At 38.1% G+C, this 15,959-nt stretch overlaps 3 protein-coding genes across 7 annotated transcripts in view; all 3 read right to left on the minus strand.

The window, feature by feature from the left end:
- Positions 1-146: 146 nt before the first annotated feature.
- LOC116315691 (RIIa domain-containing protein 1) lies at positions 147-1,891 on the minus strand. The gene is made up of 4 exons (XM_031734055.2): positions 1,753-1,891; positions 1,595-1,671; positions 566-612; positions 147-375 (listed from the first exon to the last, which is right to left on the minus strand). The coding sequence occupies exons 1-4, from the start codon at positions 1,831-1,833 to the stop codon at positions 305-307; spliced, it is 276 nt and encodes a 91-aa protein (XP_031589915.1). The 5' UTR covers positions 1,834-1,891; the 3' UTR covers positions 147-304.
- Positions 1,231-12,337, minus strand: il6r (interleukin 6 receptor). 2 transcript variants are annotated; one of them, XM_031734054.2, is made up of 11 exons: positions 12,058-12,337; positions 9,313-9,945; positions 8,117-8,240; positions 7,549-7,727; positions 7,277-7,446; positions 7,003-7,147; positions 5,555-5,718; positions 5,317-5,455; positions 4,449-4,481; positions 3,953-4,052; positions 1,231-3,785 (listed from the first exon to the last, which is right to left on the minus strand). In XM_031734054.2, the coding sequence occupies exons 1-11, from the start codon at positions 12,263-12,265 to the stop codon at positions 3,530-3,532; spliced, it is 2,151 nt and encodes a 716-aa protein (XP_031589914.1). In that variant the 5' UTR covers positions 12,266-12,337; the 3' UTR covers positions 1,231-3,529. The 2 variants fall into 2 exon arrangements, with proteins under 2 accessions (XP_031589914.1, XP_031589913.1); XM_031734053.2 differs by having other exon boundaries at positions 5,317-5,458.
- A 405-nt stretch (positions 12,338-12,742) lies between these two features.
- Positions 12,743-15,959, minus strand: part of atp8b2 (ATPase phospholipid transporting 8B2) — a 30,565-nt gene continuing 27,348 nt past the window's right edge. For 3 of the 4 annotated variants that reach the window (XM_031734130.2, XM_031734129.2, XM_039619848.1), the window contains 3 exons: positions 15,570-15,700; positions 14,193-14,795; positions 12,743-14,052 (listed from right to left, as the gene is read on the minus strand). In XM_031734130.2, coding sequence (XP_031589990.1) covers positions 13,954-14,052; positions 14,193-14,795; positions 15,570-15,700 — 833 coding nt within the window. In that variant the 3' untranslated portion in view covers positions 12,743-13,953. Of the gene's footprint in view, positions 14,053-14,192; positions 14,796-15,569; positions 15,701-15,959 lie in introns of those variants that run through there. The other variant, XR_005614895.1, reaches the window with a different exon arrangement.

The raw sequence follows: 15,959 nt of genomic DNA on the forward strand, positions 1-15,959 counted from the left end.
TTAAGGGTTAGACTGATAAATAGTTCCTGTATATCAGCCAGATTAACAAAGGATTTGCTTTTTCTTGTCAGTATGGCTTTCTAGAGTGTGGATCATGGCTTTAAAAAACATTTTATTGTGTAATCTAAACAAATACTTGTGGTGATGTGACAAAATATTTAATACCACACAAGGTAAATCAAGGTAATTATACATTTAAGGCTTTTGATTAGTAAATAAGCAGCATCATTGTTCCAAAAAACATAGAGTCCATATATTTTTTTCTCAATATAGAGAAAACATAGGTGAAGTTGTTGGAAGTGTTTCAGTTCATGTCGCTGTTTCCTTCCATTTTGGGGAGAATAGTTTCTTGAAGGTTTGGGTTTGAGAAGTGATCTGAAAAAGTCCAACAAAAGAGATCAAACAGAAATTGTAATAAACCATGGCGGACTTTAAATATTTACTTATATTTATTCACTAACTAAACGCTAGGCACTGTAGTAAAAAGAAAAAGGATGAATGTGAAAATAAATAATAGTGACCAACTGGCCATTTTTGGTGTTGATGCACACTGCACACAACTCACCTGCAGCAAACTCACGGATGTCAGCTGGCCGTTTATGAAGCACATCCCTGTGAGGCGAGGTGGGAAATGAGAAATTATAGTTCAAGTAGTCTTGAGTAATGGTTCTTTAAGCTTTGGGCTTTCTGGAGGCCTTTTAAAATTATTCTTTGGACATGGACTCATTGTCAGTCCATCAAAAGAATGGTTATTTTTTGTTTGTTTGTTTATTTGTTAGTTGCAAAAGGCAGACAATATCTAAAGTAGAGCTCTGGGATGTTCTTAAAGAAGCCTGTAGAACTATTCCTGAATACTACTTAACAAAATTACAAGAAAGCTTTTGTAAGAACTTTTGTATTTATGCCCCATACTGTATCCACATGCATGTTTGCACAAGTTTAAATAAATCACTGCACATATTTCTCATTTTCCCAGACAAATATAAAGATGTGAGACACAAGACTATTGCACAGTATAAGATGATGATATATTGCTCATGTATTATATGAATTATTCCTGAATTATTGAATTTTTTTTTTTTTTTTTTTTTTTTTTTTTTTTTTTGAGGCTAGAAAAACCTTTTTTGGTAGCTCCAAAAATCAATTTAAGCAGGAAAAACTCAGATTTAATACTAATATAATACTAATGTTCTAATATATGTTAAAAAAAATATGATACAGAGACTAAACTTGAATAGCAGGAACCATATTGCAGCACATTTATTGGTGTAAATCGTTTTCAGAGTATACATATTGTACATATTGTATATTGTACAATACATTTCAAAATTTTATACATTTCTTTGAAAGGGTGGCTGGTTCCACTGAATGTACAGAGGTTATTACCATAATATGTTGTACCCAGTGAAAATAAAATCAAAGTTTGCATATTACCCTAGAAATTTACCATTTGCTCTAAGATAAACAAAACATACAAACAAAATTAAACTTAAAGCAGATAGTGCTAAGATAGATTTACAACAATAAAACGTCACAAACATTTTTCCCCATTCAGCATTTATTATTTGTGATATTAATGTGAACTTGAGCAGACCTTAGAAAGTCGCCTATGAGTACGTCTACTTCAGGATGCGACCTCAAATACCTTTCGTTGTCGATTCTCGTCTTGATCTGGGTCAATGCGAAAAGCATTTCAGGACACAGCTTACAAATAAAGGTGGTATTTTAGCGTTGATAAATGCAACACGTTACCTTAAACTGTCGCAGTTTCTCTTGCTGCTCAGCGTTTAATACAGAGACGTCTAGCTTGGTCACACCGGCTTCAGCCATCATTTCTCTAAGAAAATGCTATTTTTCTGTCTAAGTGCGAACCCTGCAGTGTGCACTGACTGCAAAGCTACAGCGAACGCTTGAAGTCACGATAAGCACGAGTCACCCGTTACTAACACAGTGGTTTTTCAGTAACGGTTGCTATGGAAACGACGTACTGTACACAATTAACGGCAGTGTCCGCAAGGTGGCGGCATACGTTAATACCACGTTTGAGCCTTTGTTGTGCAAAAAGTGATTGACTGCCAAATAGCGATTTAATTCTTTTTTTTTTCCTTTACAAAAAAAAAAATAAAAAAATCTTTTATATATTTGCTTAAATAGGCTGTAGTAAACGTGATTTACAAAAGGGGTTATATAACCTGCTTTGAAACCATCTTTCTAGAACAGTGATATACCTTGCAATTTCTTTTGCCTTCTTTTTAATGTCAATGAGACTTTTTACTTGAACACCCCCCCCCCCCGGCTCAAAATGAGTTAATATCATTCCTGACAGATCGATATGCTTGACATATTATAGTCTTTGGATATGAAGTCATGTACTAAAATGTAAATAAGGATTCATGGCTAGACAGAATAAAAGCTTTATAAAAATGTCGCACTATTAAGCATTAGTAAGGTATTAGCAAGTGCTTGATTTATAATTTATATATCATTACTCCTTCTTAGTATGCCATTTACACTTGCTATTAATGCTTAATAGTGTGACTTATTATAAAGTGCTACTAATGTTATTTATTCTTATGTTTTATTGTTGTTTTTGTACTATTTTAACATGTTCAAAAATCTATCTATGCTGGTCTAGAAACATACAGCTTATTCAAAAGTAGCTCACGTTTGTTTTTTGTCTTTTTTAAAAACGTTCCCTTGTATTCCTATAACAGCAGGTGAACCATTTAAAGTCCACCACTGAAAAACTATACAAAATAAGTTTGGTTTTTTTGTACTGTGCAATAACCACAAAAAATAAAAGCAGGTTGGGGACTATGACTGTCCCAGTCTAAAATGCTAGGCAAACAGATGAAGTATTTACAAGACTTCTGCAAACCCTGCATACATTATGTGCACCCTGAAAGGACACAATGTGATATATTTGATAAACTTTAGCAATATATACAGAATTCAAACAAAGGTAGCTTGCTCAAAAATGGTAAACTATTTGACCTGCATAACACATATTTCAGTTGCACCGATGCAGGACAGTAAACTCTACACAGCCTCAAACCTGGGACCTTCTTGATATGAGGTGATGGTGCTAACCATCAGACCACCATGCTGTGTCTGTCTGTGTGTCCTCTGACATGCGTTGCAGGCTAGCTTGTGATTCTAAATTGGCCGTAGGTGTCAATGGTTGTCTGTCTCTCTGTTAGCTCTGAGACACAATGGCCACCTGTGCAGGGTGCAGCCTGCTTCTTGCTCTATGAGATCTAGAAAATGGATGGCTGGGTGGATGCTGTAGGATAGAGGAGGTAAAGGGCGACTCCTTGGAGGAGTCAAACAAACAAAGAAGTATTTAAGAGGTATTTTAGGTATGAGATAAAGTTAGATAGATAGATTACACAAGCTGTTTCTGACTTTGCTTCTTAAAGTTCAGTGGAGCACATTGTGCCATCTATAAAACTGGCACAGAAGTGGAAAGCAGTCCAACAGTATAAAGTTGTCATATTTTCTGGCAATATTTCTTCTTTCTGCACGGCTCTCATTCCCTCTGGAGGAAGAAATAACTTGTGTTGTTGAAGTGCATGGCGTCTGTCCTCTCTCTCAAAGGCTTTTGTTCCTCATTTTCTTCACTTTCTTTTTCATTACTTGGTGGGTGCTCTTTGTTGCTCTTTGTAAAAGTCACCAAAGCTACTCCTTCTGGGGCAACCGGGACAGAGGGCGAAGGTTGAGATGAGTCATCGCAGAGGGTGGTGAAATAAAGACTGTGCAGTTTAGAGATAAATCTGTCCTTGTGCCTGGAATGACAATAATTTAAAAAAAAAAAAAAAAGAAGTATGAAAATGAAGGAGCTGACCATGCATAAAATCTAGGATGTACATCACATCTTAGAAATGACTAATGTTAAGTCATAAATCAGCCCTTTTTTTCTGGAGAGATGCATTGAAAGTGCCAGTGTCAGTACCCGAAAGTGTAGATGGCCAAAATGACAGCCAATATGCTGAATAAACCAAAGATCCACAGCAAATGATGTGGCCACTTATCTTCTGGAGGTTCTGTGGGAGCTGTGGTAAAAAGAGGAGTAGACTGTGATAAATCTTATCTGAGCAAGACAGCATCCATCTAAATTCATCTGAGTGAAACTAAGCGTCTGTGTTTGCGTGTAGGTGTGAGGAACCATAACTCCTGAGGCCTGTTTTTGTTGCAAGCCTGAGTTGTTATGATGACATGGTTTCCTGTTAAAACCCAGGGGGCAGAGGGGATTTTCAGCACTAACAACATTTAAGAGTTCCCTCTCTTCTTTTGGCTCTCTCTCTCTCTCACACACACACACACACACACGCACCCACACACACACACACACACACACACACACACACACACACACACACACACACACACACACACACACACACATGCATAAGTAACTGTAATATTTCACAGTTTGCATGCCAACTTACAATATCCTGGCTCTGTAGTTCCATCACCTGAACCTAAATAAATAATATATTTAAAAACATATTAGTAAGATAAACCTGAGATAACAAGACAACAACGTTTTATAAGGCAATTTTTAAAAAGACTGAAATTGTCCATTTCCTAAAGAACTATCTGTCAGACTGCAATAAGTACGACATAGTTTAAGTGGTCCCAATAAGCAGACAAGGAGGTGTTACAGCAGGGAGGAATAACTCCTGGGGGAAAACTATTCAACCTGAACTCTGCAAACTTTTCAGGTGTTTATAGCTATGTTAGTTGATAGTTGCCAAGCAGGAAGACTTGCTTCTTTGGTTGCAAGACATTTTGGGTCATTTAGTAGACAAATTCTTTACCAATTAAAAGCCAATACGGCCTAACACTTGCTTTCAAAATGAAAAAGACTATAAATAATCCATCGTGATAGTGTCTAATCCAGCAGCATGTTGTTTCTCTCTCTCTTTTTTGGAAGGCTGCTTCTTCCCTATTTTAAAAACAGGCAGGAAAGAAGTGACCATTAAAGAGAACAGAGATTTGGACTGATGTTTAAAAAAAAAAGGTTCTTCACCTCAAAGAGGGGAAGTGTAATAATGGTGCACGGTCAATATCTTGAACCCCTAAGCCACTGAGAAACTTCTTAAACATCTTTATACTTGGGTTTCACTTCATGTCAAAAACCGAGCACATGTCACAGGATTTCAAGTTTAATTTCATTCAGCAAACCTCATCAGAACAGATAACGTCCACTCCTGTACTTTAAGTACTTTAATTGAGCATATAGAATACTTACTGATAAACTTAAATATACTTATTTATTTTATTTTTTAGAGGTGTGTGTGCGTATTTATTTACCCGTAGGGAGGTTCACAGGATAAGGTTTACTCCACTCACTCCACTGACCATCATGTTCTGCCTTATACCTCAGCTGTATCAGGAAGTCAACGTCAGGTGTAGGAGTCACCACGATGGTGTAGGAGCACTCTCCTTCAAACTGCTGTACCAACATGGACACATACAGGCAAACGTCTCCATTTACTGACACAACAGAGCATTCAACTTTTCACAACTAGGTAAAACCTTGTCTACTTACGTTTTCGCCATGAAAGGAGAGGTTTGTTTCCCCGTATTTGATCTCATAGATGAGTCTAAAATTGTGTTGCTCCTCTAATTTTGTCGGTAAATTCCAGGACACCATCATCATATCCTGTCCTTCCTCCAAAATCGCTGACATGATTGACGGAGGCTGAGGTTTCTCTGAGGGATCAGGGACGAACATGTAAAGGTCTTGTATGTGGAACAATATGACTAGTTTAAAAGATGAAAATATGCTTATTCGTCTTTCTAGCTAGTATTCCTCGTTCATGTCTGTACAGCAACTGTGAAAATCAATGAGAAGGCATCTTAACTTACAGACTGGCAAGATTAACCGATAAAAACAGAACAAAACAAAACATAGACCACAAAGTGGTTTCACTTTCATGTCTAAACTTCGATTTTAAAGGGAATTTTAAGTATTTAATCTGGGAAGGTGCAACAGGACACTGTTATTCATAAACTTTTTCAACCACTTCATCAACTGGTATCCTAAATGCTGAGCCAATCTGCACACATTCAAGTCATTCAAACGTGAAGAAAAATTGGAGGCAGTATAAATGTACATGAGAGGATGTTTATGCAAAGTTTTAATGAGAAAGTCTAATCATATGGAACAGAAACAAAAATACTACCTCATCATGACTCTGCATCTAGGATGGATAATTTTTCTGATTTTTTTTCTTGGGTTTGCATATTTGATTTGATTTGAATTGAATTTTATTTCAGTCATAATTTTACATAAAAGTACTCAAAACAGTAACCGAAAAAGGAATAGGCTGAAGCCTTGTGGCTTATACTTATCCTATCCCTTACCCCCATAGAAATAATGAAATCCTTAACCAAGGAAATAAATAGCATTGATAAATAAGTTGTATAACAGTTTGAAAGAAATCAATGATAAATCAAGAAATTAAATCAACACAAAAAAAATTTAACAAACCAAATTTCTATAAGCTTGTATAATACAAATTTTTAAAATCTTCCTGAAGAATAACAAAGAAAAGCACATCTTCAGTTCATCATTAAGTTCATTCCATAATTTCACTCCCAAAACTTGCCTCTATACTTAACATTGGTTCTCACTTTAGGTATTTCAAACTTATAAGACCCCCTCAAATCATATTTTCCATCTCTTAGTTGAAACATACTTAAAATACAATTTGGAACATTCTTTTTCATCACACGATATATCATTTCTAAAGTTTTAGAATATATAATGTCCATGAATTTTAAGATAGATGATCCTAGAAAAAACTGGTTGGTGGACTCCCTATATCCAACTTTATTTATTATTCTAATAGCTCTTTTTTGCAATTTAAATATTGAATCCAAATATGTTTTGTATGTGTTCCCCCAAATTTCTGCACAGTAGGTCATATAAGGCAAACAAAGGGAAGTATACAATAAAAAAAATCTCTTGAATAAGAACTGGCATATATTTACCTGTCCAACTCTTAGCATAGATGGATGGACTCCATTCACTCCATTTTCCATCAAATTCCTCCTTAGTTCTGACTTGTATCAGGTACTCAACGCCAGGCATTATATCAGTGATGGTTGCTTGCCGCTGGCCATTAACCGGCAGTATCTGAATACATACATAAAAGACAATAATCTCTGAAACAAAACTGCGTTTTCTGTTTCATGCTAGCGTAATGAACATTGAAAAAAAAACATACACACTTAGTAGTTTAAAAACAGTTGTCTCAGCACTGACCTGTTCATTACCAATTGACGGTTTGACAGGGTTGTATTTAACTTCATAGATCAATTTATAGAAGTTATCTTGCACCTTCCAGGATGTGGGTAAATTCCAGGAGACCGTCAGCCTTTTCTTCTTTCCTTTCTCCTGTCTGACTGTCACATTTGACGGAGGGTCTGGTTTTACTGAGGAGCGGGAACAAACACAGTGAGTACAACTTTAAAGCACTTCAGAAGGCCAATACTCAGTCCTGTCATGGACACATTTACTTTGACTTGAGCACTTACAAAGTTTTAATGGTGTAAAGTACATAAGGGGGCTGGTGACATTGCCTGTGATGCTTGTAACACACATGTAGACCAGGTGAGGGGTTCTCCGATCATCCTCAATGTGGTCCAGAGCACACCAACAGCGAGAGAGCCGAAATGAGTATGAGCATGACACTTGCTTGAATTTCTCTCTTGGACTGAGAGAAGGAAAGGAAAAGAACAGTCTGTCACACAAAGATGGATAGGACGTAAAGGAAAAGAGAAACTAGCCTACAACAACATTTCTACTACATTAGGCCCATTTACAACTTTCATACTGTTTTTTCTTTTTCATTTTTGATCTCAAGTAGTTTACTGGAAATAATATTTATTTATGTAACAGCAATGTTAGCATTTTGACTGCACAAGATTACAGAAGTTTTACAACATACACCAATATTGATCGAGAACACAACACAGTATGCACATTTCTTTATCCATGGCTTGCACACATCAGTTATCCTGACAGCGGCAAAATATTACTTGATCATCCTTTTAAAACACAACACAAAGCACTCATGGGGGACTTCTAGTGCAATGAACTTACTTTTTACTCAGTAAGAGGTAACAACTAGGCTGCTTTATGGTGGCTTTCTGAGGCGTTCCTTCACAGCGGATTTTACTACTGGGCGACTTTTTGTAGCAGAACACACTGGGAGGCTCAGGAGAATCTAAGAGATAAAGAAGACATTTAAACACACTGTTCACCCATCCATTTTTAAAAATCACTTATCCAAATAGGGGCCTCTCAGGCTCTACAGCCCTCAGGTAGCTTGCTATATTGTTAGCCTTCATGACAGTACGATTAGAAAAAGACTGAACGATGTCTTGTTTTAAGGGCTGCCAGGAGAAAGCCTCTACTCTCTTAAAAAGATCATGGCAGCATGACTTAGATTTGCAAAGTGGCATGTAAACAAACCACAAGAATTTGGGAACAATGAACTTTGGACAGACGATAGTCACAGCACCATGTTTGGTGATGCATATCAGCACAAAGACCTCACAGCAACAGTCTGGCACAACAATGGAGGCGCGATGATCTGGGCTTGTTATTTAGCCACAGGACCTGGGCACCTTACAGATTTTGAATACTTCTATGTAAAAAAAAAAAAAAGTATTCTGGAGTCAAATGTGAGGCCTTCTGTTTTACAGCCAAATCTTGACCCATATTGGCTCATGCAACAGGACGACGAGCAAGCACAGCAGCAAATCTATAACATGCCTGAAAAAGAAAAGAATCAATGTGTTACAATGGCCCAGTCAAAGTCCGGACCTCAGCCTGACTGGTATGCTGTGATGGGGCTTCAGGAGAGCTGTGCATAAACAGTTCAGTTCAAATCAGTTTTATTTATATAGCGCCAAATCACGGCAACAGTTGCCTCAAGGCAAGCTTTATATCACAAGGTAAAGACCCTAAAACTGCTAAACTGCAAAATATTTTTGGTGTCACTATTTAAAATGTGAAATATGCCCAAAAAAGTAATAATTTCTGCTCAGAGTAAAACAATTAAAGTCACAGTTCACCCACTGGTTTGTTTACTCATTGTCTATCAGTGAGTCATGTGTATACAGTCTTTAACATCAATCCTGACCCAATAATATACAAGTTCTGAGCTGGATTTAAAAGATGGATTTTAAAGCCATTTGCCTTCCACCTATAGGTTTTTTATTTGAAAATAAAAGTATGGATGGAATTATATAACCTTCCTCCTCCATCACAAAATCCTCAGTATGAGAACTCACCTGCAACGATCACCTTTACACTAAACTTGTCTTTCCCTTGGTGATGACAACTGTATTTTCCAGAGTCTTCCAGTCTCACTGAGGCCAGAGTTAGCGTTGTCCCACTCCTCCCAAATTTAATTTCACCCCAGTCCCTGTCTTCTGTCCCCACTGTCATCGTGTTCCACTTCCACTCAGGCATCACTTTTATCCCCCTTGTTACCCGGTTCACTCCTTCCCCCACCTCATCCTCTTCATCCTCCTCATAGTCATCCTCAACATCTATTTCTCCAGTGGTCCAATAAGATTCGTCCTTCAGTGATCGAGTGGCCCTGGTTGGCTGGACGATGTGAGGAGAAGTTGTGTATCCTGCATCTGAATATATGAGGCTTCTGTTTCCTCCTGCCTCCGTGAAATGAGGGCTGTAGCCCTCACTTACATTCTGCAGAGAACTGTCATCACTTTTAACTGAAACTCCACTGTTTTGTATATCATTTGGAGTGGCTGGTGTCCCGTTCGAAGAACCATCCCTTTTGTTGATGTTTAAGCTGCTTCCCTTCAGGCTGATCCTTACACCATCCACCCTCACATGACCGCCACAGGTCAGAAACAGCTTACTGCCCGGCGATAAGACCAACACACCTGGAGGAGGGTCTGCAGAAAAACACACAAACACAGAATCTGTAGAACTAATAAGTGCATATGGTGGCTGTCATTTTTGGTGCGTGTGTGTGTGCGTGTGGAATGTTTGTGATTTGATTGTTCATGCAGTGTTTTGTATAAAATGATAGCTTCTCATTATTTTCAGTACTGGTTGTAATCAACTAGGCACAACACAGAGCGACACATTGCATAACCTCCACTCCTTTTGAACTTCCTCTTTTAACGTGTCTGTCATCTTCATCACTTCTTTTCAGTCTTGTATTATACGTGCTTTGTAACATCTGTCAGTTATTTAGATTTCTAACATTCCCCGTAATGTTTCAGATTTTCTGATTCTGCTCAGACCTCACACAGTCAGTTATAACCTGACATGTTTTGGTTTAGTATGGCTTGCCTGAACTTGACTGAGTTGAAGTCATAGTTTCATTCCCCTTAGTCTTTAGTAAAACAAATCTTTTTGCTCTTGCCCAGTTAACTGTTGTGTCTTCTTAAACATCTGATAAGACTTTTTCTGGTAAATCTGATAAAATGGAGACTGAAGCTGAAGCTGATAAGGGCCTGATGTAGAGTCAACAGCCACTATGTTATATGCTGGTACTGGGTTAGTCCTTCTCTGCCTTTGAGATTTTTGGTTCATACTGACTTGATAGCATCACACAGTCTCTCCAGAAAGTTATGCTTAATTCAAACTAACTTAAAAATAAAAACTAAAACTAGATGTGAAAAAAATAGTTACTAAAAAAAGTAGACTGAAGAAATTGAAATGAGCTTAAATGATTTTGTAAACTTGGAAAACTAAAATAAAGTAAAAATAGAGAGAAAATATCCTTAGTTTTAACATTTGTTAGTTTTGTAAAATTTGCTGTCACAATTTGCCTGATGAGGCTTTGACTGACTTTTGTTTTCCAAACTTGTTACTTGCTGCTTTTAAAAAGCTCTCGCTGTCTCTGGCATATGGTCTCCAGACAACAGTGAATAAAGAAACTAAAACTAACATTGAAACTAATAAAAACTGAATTAAAACAAAACATTTTCAATAAACTGAATTAAAAACAAGAGGTCAAAATAAGATCCAAATAAAAACTAAGCTTTCATGCTGTTTATGTCTGATCCTGCCATCCACATGTGCAGCAGAAATTGAGACTCATCACAGCAGCCAATGTTTTTTGTCCAGTTCTGATGAGCCGTGTTAATTATAGCTTCACTTTCCTCTTTTTAGCTGACAGGTGTGCTGCTGCTATAGCCTATATACTTTAAAGTTCAATGTAATGCGCATTCAGATACACCTTCACACTTCTGTTGTAAACAGTAAATATTTGAGTTGCTGTTTCCTTCCAATCAACCTGAAGCAGTCTGGTTATCCTCCTCTGAGCTTTGGCATCAACCAGACATGTTCATCCAGAGAACTGCCGCTCACCTGATATCTTCTCTTATTTGAACCATTCTCCGTTAACCCTAGAGATAGATGTGTGGGAAAATCCAGGCAGATTCTGAGATACTCAAATCAACCTTTCAAGAATCACGCCACGTTCAAAGTCAGCTACATCACCATCATCTCACATTCGGATGCTCAGTTTGAACTTCGGCAGGTCGTCTTGACCACGTCTACACGCGCAAATCCACTCAGCTGATAAGACTGGCATACTTGAACAGGTGTACCTAATGAAGTGGCCGATTATTTTTTGTTTCTTTGTTTTTATATGAATTTTCCTGACTCTGTGCCTATAATAATTATAAAATGTAAAGTTTATAACAAAATTTAAAAAGCTTGTAAAATTAGCTGCTACAACGCTTCATAACATTTCCCAACAGGATAAAAACGCATTTCCCCCGAAAGAACAAAAGCGGAAAGAGCAAGAAAAAAAGTTTACTTTATATATTATCCTGTAATAATACAGTAAACTTCGATGAAGTAAATATTTTTAAACGATGTGATTTTCAGTCAACTCCAAAACTAGACTCCAAAAAATCCTAAATTATAATAACTTTAACTTAATCACTAAATTAGCCTAAGTTTTTGTTATTCTTAATAACAAAGAAAACAGATTTCGATTTTAAGAAGAAAAAAAAATGACATTTACACAGTATGAGAGGAGAGGTTACCTTTTCTGGGACAGGTTCCTTCAAAAACTCCGCTGACAGGAGCGAAGAACAGCAAAAGGAGAAAAGTCCCCATTTTTACCCAGAGATCCTCCTTCCAGCGGCGCCTCCTCACATCATCGCCGACGGCAGCAACTGTACACTGACCCCAGTCAAACTTTTTACACAGTGAAAACAAGACCGAGCTATTTACACCACGAAAACCGCTCATGCAACACCAAAACTCCCTGTGCAGACAGCAAAGTTAAAGGCGGCTCTCTCTGGTTACTGGTTCACTCTGCTGTCCGTGAGACCCGTTATTGTGAAATCCCTGCGCTCTTCCCCTTGTTCAGCGCCGTTACACAGAGGAAATCCTCCTCAGCATCAACATAAGCCCCCCCACCCCGCGAAAGCTGAATATAGCTCTGCCATATTAATATTCATTTATTAAAAATCTCTTAACTTAGAAAGTTCCTTAAAAATATTTTCACATATCCTGTTTTCTTACTGTAGTTTTAGCACATACAACCATGGCGCACCAAAGGAAAATGGCAAATGTGGCAATACAGACTAAAGCTTTTAATATTTCATATATATATTTAATATTATATATGTATATATATATATATATATGTGTGTGTGTATACTGGGAGTCATTTCTACCTGAAACTTCGTTGGATGCGTAAATCATTTGCACAGACACAGCATGTTTCTTTCATGTGAAAGAGAAATCAGATTTTTATTCAATATCATTCACATCCAAACTTCCACAGAGACCTGCCTCCTGCTAAAACTGTACAGTACATTCATTTAGACCAGGTTTTGCAGATCACGTGAACTTTGTTTCAACTGCCTGTTGCTGACCGTAGTACCGGGAGATGTCCAAGAGCAGGTCAGTGTTCCTTTGGTTACCCTATTTAATGATTATCCAAGTCAGAGGTGCATCAACACTTGATTAGTGGAGGGGTGGAAAAAATAAAAGAAAAAAGGGCCGATATTTTGGCTTTGTTAAGGCATGATTGTCCACAAACAACTTCCTTTCTTTAATTCATGACCAAAAATGAATATAAAGCACTTTACTGGAGTATATGTTTACAGTACGAATAAGCACTACTGTTCACAATGACAACAATCATGATTAAGAATTTAACAAATCACTTTTTTAAAAACATTTTTATTTTTCCTTCTACCTTTTCTTTTCTGCAGAACTGGCCTAAATTGAAGTCTTTCCATTCTGTTCTTACGTCTGCGTTACATCAGAGGCACATTAACATGATCTGGCCTTTGTTAGACCAAAAAAAAGGCCTAGCTTTAAATCAGACATAAACACATCAATGTGATGCAAAAAAAGCAAATGTGGGAAGAGTATAACAAGTAAAAACTAAACAAAACAGACCTTTGAGAGAATACTTTAAATTAAAATACCATTCTCATTGAGAACCTTTGCAGATAATACAGCTTGCACTTCACTGTTTAAAACTGTTATGATTCTGCTTGCTCATTCGTCTCATTACTGAGAGGTGCTGAGTGGCTTAGTTGTGAGTGAAACTTGTGAAATAAGCAGAAACAATCTTTCAAAGGCTACTCTGACATTTGCTTCTGCACCTGCTTCTGCCCCTCAGTTATGTACTGTAAATCTCAAGCATTCATTAACATAACCATCATACACTGTGCACTCAAATATCTCACCAGTAAATCTTAATTTATGGCTGAGAAAGTTCATGTCATAAGACGATATGTCGCTTCCTGCAGAGATCCGGATGTAACTGATGCATTTTGAGACAAGAACACTGTGTGGGTAAAGTTTTTTTTTTTTTATAACAGTCTTTGTGTTCTCTCCAGAAACGCACACAGTGTGTACAGTTTGTGTGTCTGGTAGACAGCAGTAAATATAGAATTCATCCATCTGATGTTTACGTTTCACTTAATCTGGTTGGTTTCCTTGGCAATAGAGGTTGGGCCCGGGCTGTTGGATGAACTGGCACGAGATGCAATACCCTTCCAACCAAACAGAGCTTCCTGTTGGACAAAGAAAGAAAGGTTACATTTTAGTTTGATGTTAGAAGAGTATATCACACAGATATAAAAGTGCCAGTGTGTATTGTTGCATATGTTATATAACTGTTGTGTTACTGCTGCATCATAAAACTCCAAATGACCTGCACAGTCCCCAGAGAGAGGGTCCAACCTCCAGGCGAGTCTCCCCCCTGGGACCTCGCTGCTGTGGGGGTTAAAACGCCAGAACTGGTGGCCTGAGCTGAACCTTGAGACGCAGGAGCTTCTGAAGCTGGTGCCAAAGCCGGTAAGGTTTGTGTGAGTGAAGCGGGGATCATCTGTGTGTTCTGAGCTGGTGCCGCAACCGTTTCCTCTTCGATCGGTGTTTCTTGAGAGCCGCCCAGAACAGATGAAGAGTTTGAAAGCGGTGGAACTGACCCAGAGATGAAACTGGGTGCTGGGCTGCACTCCCCTGAGGTGCTGGGGGGAGTGTGAGTATGCTTCTTCCTGCGGAGCGTGTCAATCCAGCTGGAGCTATGTCTGGAAGCAAAGGATGCCAGGGCCAGAGACGAGAGCCTCATATTTTTCCCTGACGTGATTAGCTCTCCAAAGCCTTCCTGATGGGCGAAGGCATAGCCGGATCTCCTTGAACCACCACGGGCGCCCAGACGGCCCTCTGACACACTGCCAGTGCCACGCCAAGCGCTTCCAGTGTTACGACCTGGCGGCTTTCGTCTCTTCTGCCGCACCAGCTGAGTGTAACGAACCTGGAGAACGATGAGACAGGAAATGGGACATCGTTTCAGCTTATAGGAACACGGCTAGTTCACCATAACCACATAAATAAGATCATCAAAAAAAAAAAAAAATTCAGCCACAACAAAACAAAAACTCAAACTAATATTTTTGCCATTTGACAACAAAATAAAAACTGAAACTTTCAGTGAAACTTTCAGTTTTAGGACTTCTAAACCATCACATTTTTTCAAACTTTTATGCTTCCTGCCTTATTTTTAGTTTTTGTAGGCACTGCATCTATCCAGCAGTTCATCAAACTATTTCTGCCACTTTTAAACTCATGTTTTAGGTCATCGAAACCCAGAACAGTTTGCACTTAACTCAAAATCAACCTCATCATGAAAATCAGTAATAGTGACTGTTGAGAAACTACATGCAAATCAAAGCAGGAACTTCTTCACAACATCTTGACATCGGCTTCGGTTGGACGCACGGCTAAGCTCAAGACATAACGTCTGATAAAGCCACACACTTATCTTGGATGAATTTACTGAAAGCAAGTCATGACATTAGGGGAAACTGATTAGGTCAATATTTGCAGGGTATTAAAGTGCACTGTGACAGTGAGCAATAAGTCCCGACCACCCCACACAAAGACACACAAAGATAAAATGTTTTTACACATGCAGTTAATCATTGCACAGAGTTCAAACTGACGTTCTAGAAAGACTGTAAAGCATGTTGCAAGGAAGAAGATGGAGACATCAGTGTTAGAAACGCTGTGTTTTTGTGTGTTTTCTCACCGTGTCTGAGAGCTGAGGTTTGAGGTCCAGCTTGAGGAAGCGGAACGCCAAAACTGGAACTATGCATATTGCTGTTGCCAGTGCAATCGTTAACCACACGACTGGCTGCAATAATGTGCTCTGGGCACTACCTGCACGTACAAACAGACAGAGAACAGACAAATGTGTTTTAGACATGTCTTGCTTTTCACTGTGTACACATGATTATTATCTCCAACAGTAATGCATTTGGTGCAATGAAGTGATATCAGATCATATGAAATCAATCTATTCTTCAGTACTGAAACTTACTTGTGTTTAGTTTTTAGACTCACAAAATAGATTTTCATTACAAAAAAGTTAAGTATGTAAATTATCGATGAAAACAAATCGGTGTTGGCAGAATGACAC

Source organism: Oreochromis aureus, linkage group 11 (genome assembly GCF_013358895.1).
Source record: "Oreochromis aureus strain Israel breed Guangdong linkage group 11, ZZ_aureus, whole genome shotgun sequence".
In the NCBI taxonomy this organism is placed as follows: domain Eukaryota; kingdom Metazoa; phylum Chordata; class Actinopteri; order Cichliformes; family Cichlidae; genus Oreochromis; species Oreochromis aureus.

Bases quoted from the DNA above. Each gene is read 5' to 3' on its own strand.
- LOC116315691 (XM_031734055.2), bottom strand. From the start codon at position 1,833: ATGATGGCTGAAGCCGGTGTGACCAAGCTAGACGTCTCTGTATTAAAC. The intron at 1,672-1,752 runs GTAACGTGTTGC...GCATTGACCCAG, and splicing joins AGAAACTGCGACAGTTTAAG to ATCAAGACGAGAATCGACAA. The intron at 376-565 runs GTGAGTTGTGTG...GGACTTTTTCAG, and splicing joins CATCCGTGAGTTTGCTGCAG to ATCACTTCTCAAACCCAAAC.
- il6r (XM_031734053.2), bottom strand. From the start codon at position 12,265: ATGAGCGGTTTTCGTGGTGTAAATAGCTCGGTCTTGTTTTCACTGTGT. The intron at 7,447-7,548 runs GTAAGTGCTCAA...CCCGCTCCTCAG, and splicing joins CTTTACACCATTAAAACTTT to TAAAACCAGACCCTCCGTCA. The intron at 4,053-4,448 runs GTAAGTTGGCAT...TTTTTACCACAG, and splicing joins AACTACAGAGCCAGGATATT to CTCCCACAGAACCTCCAGAA.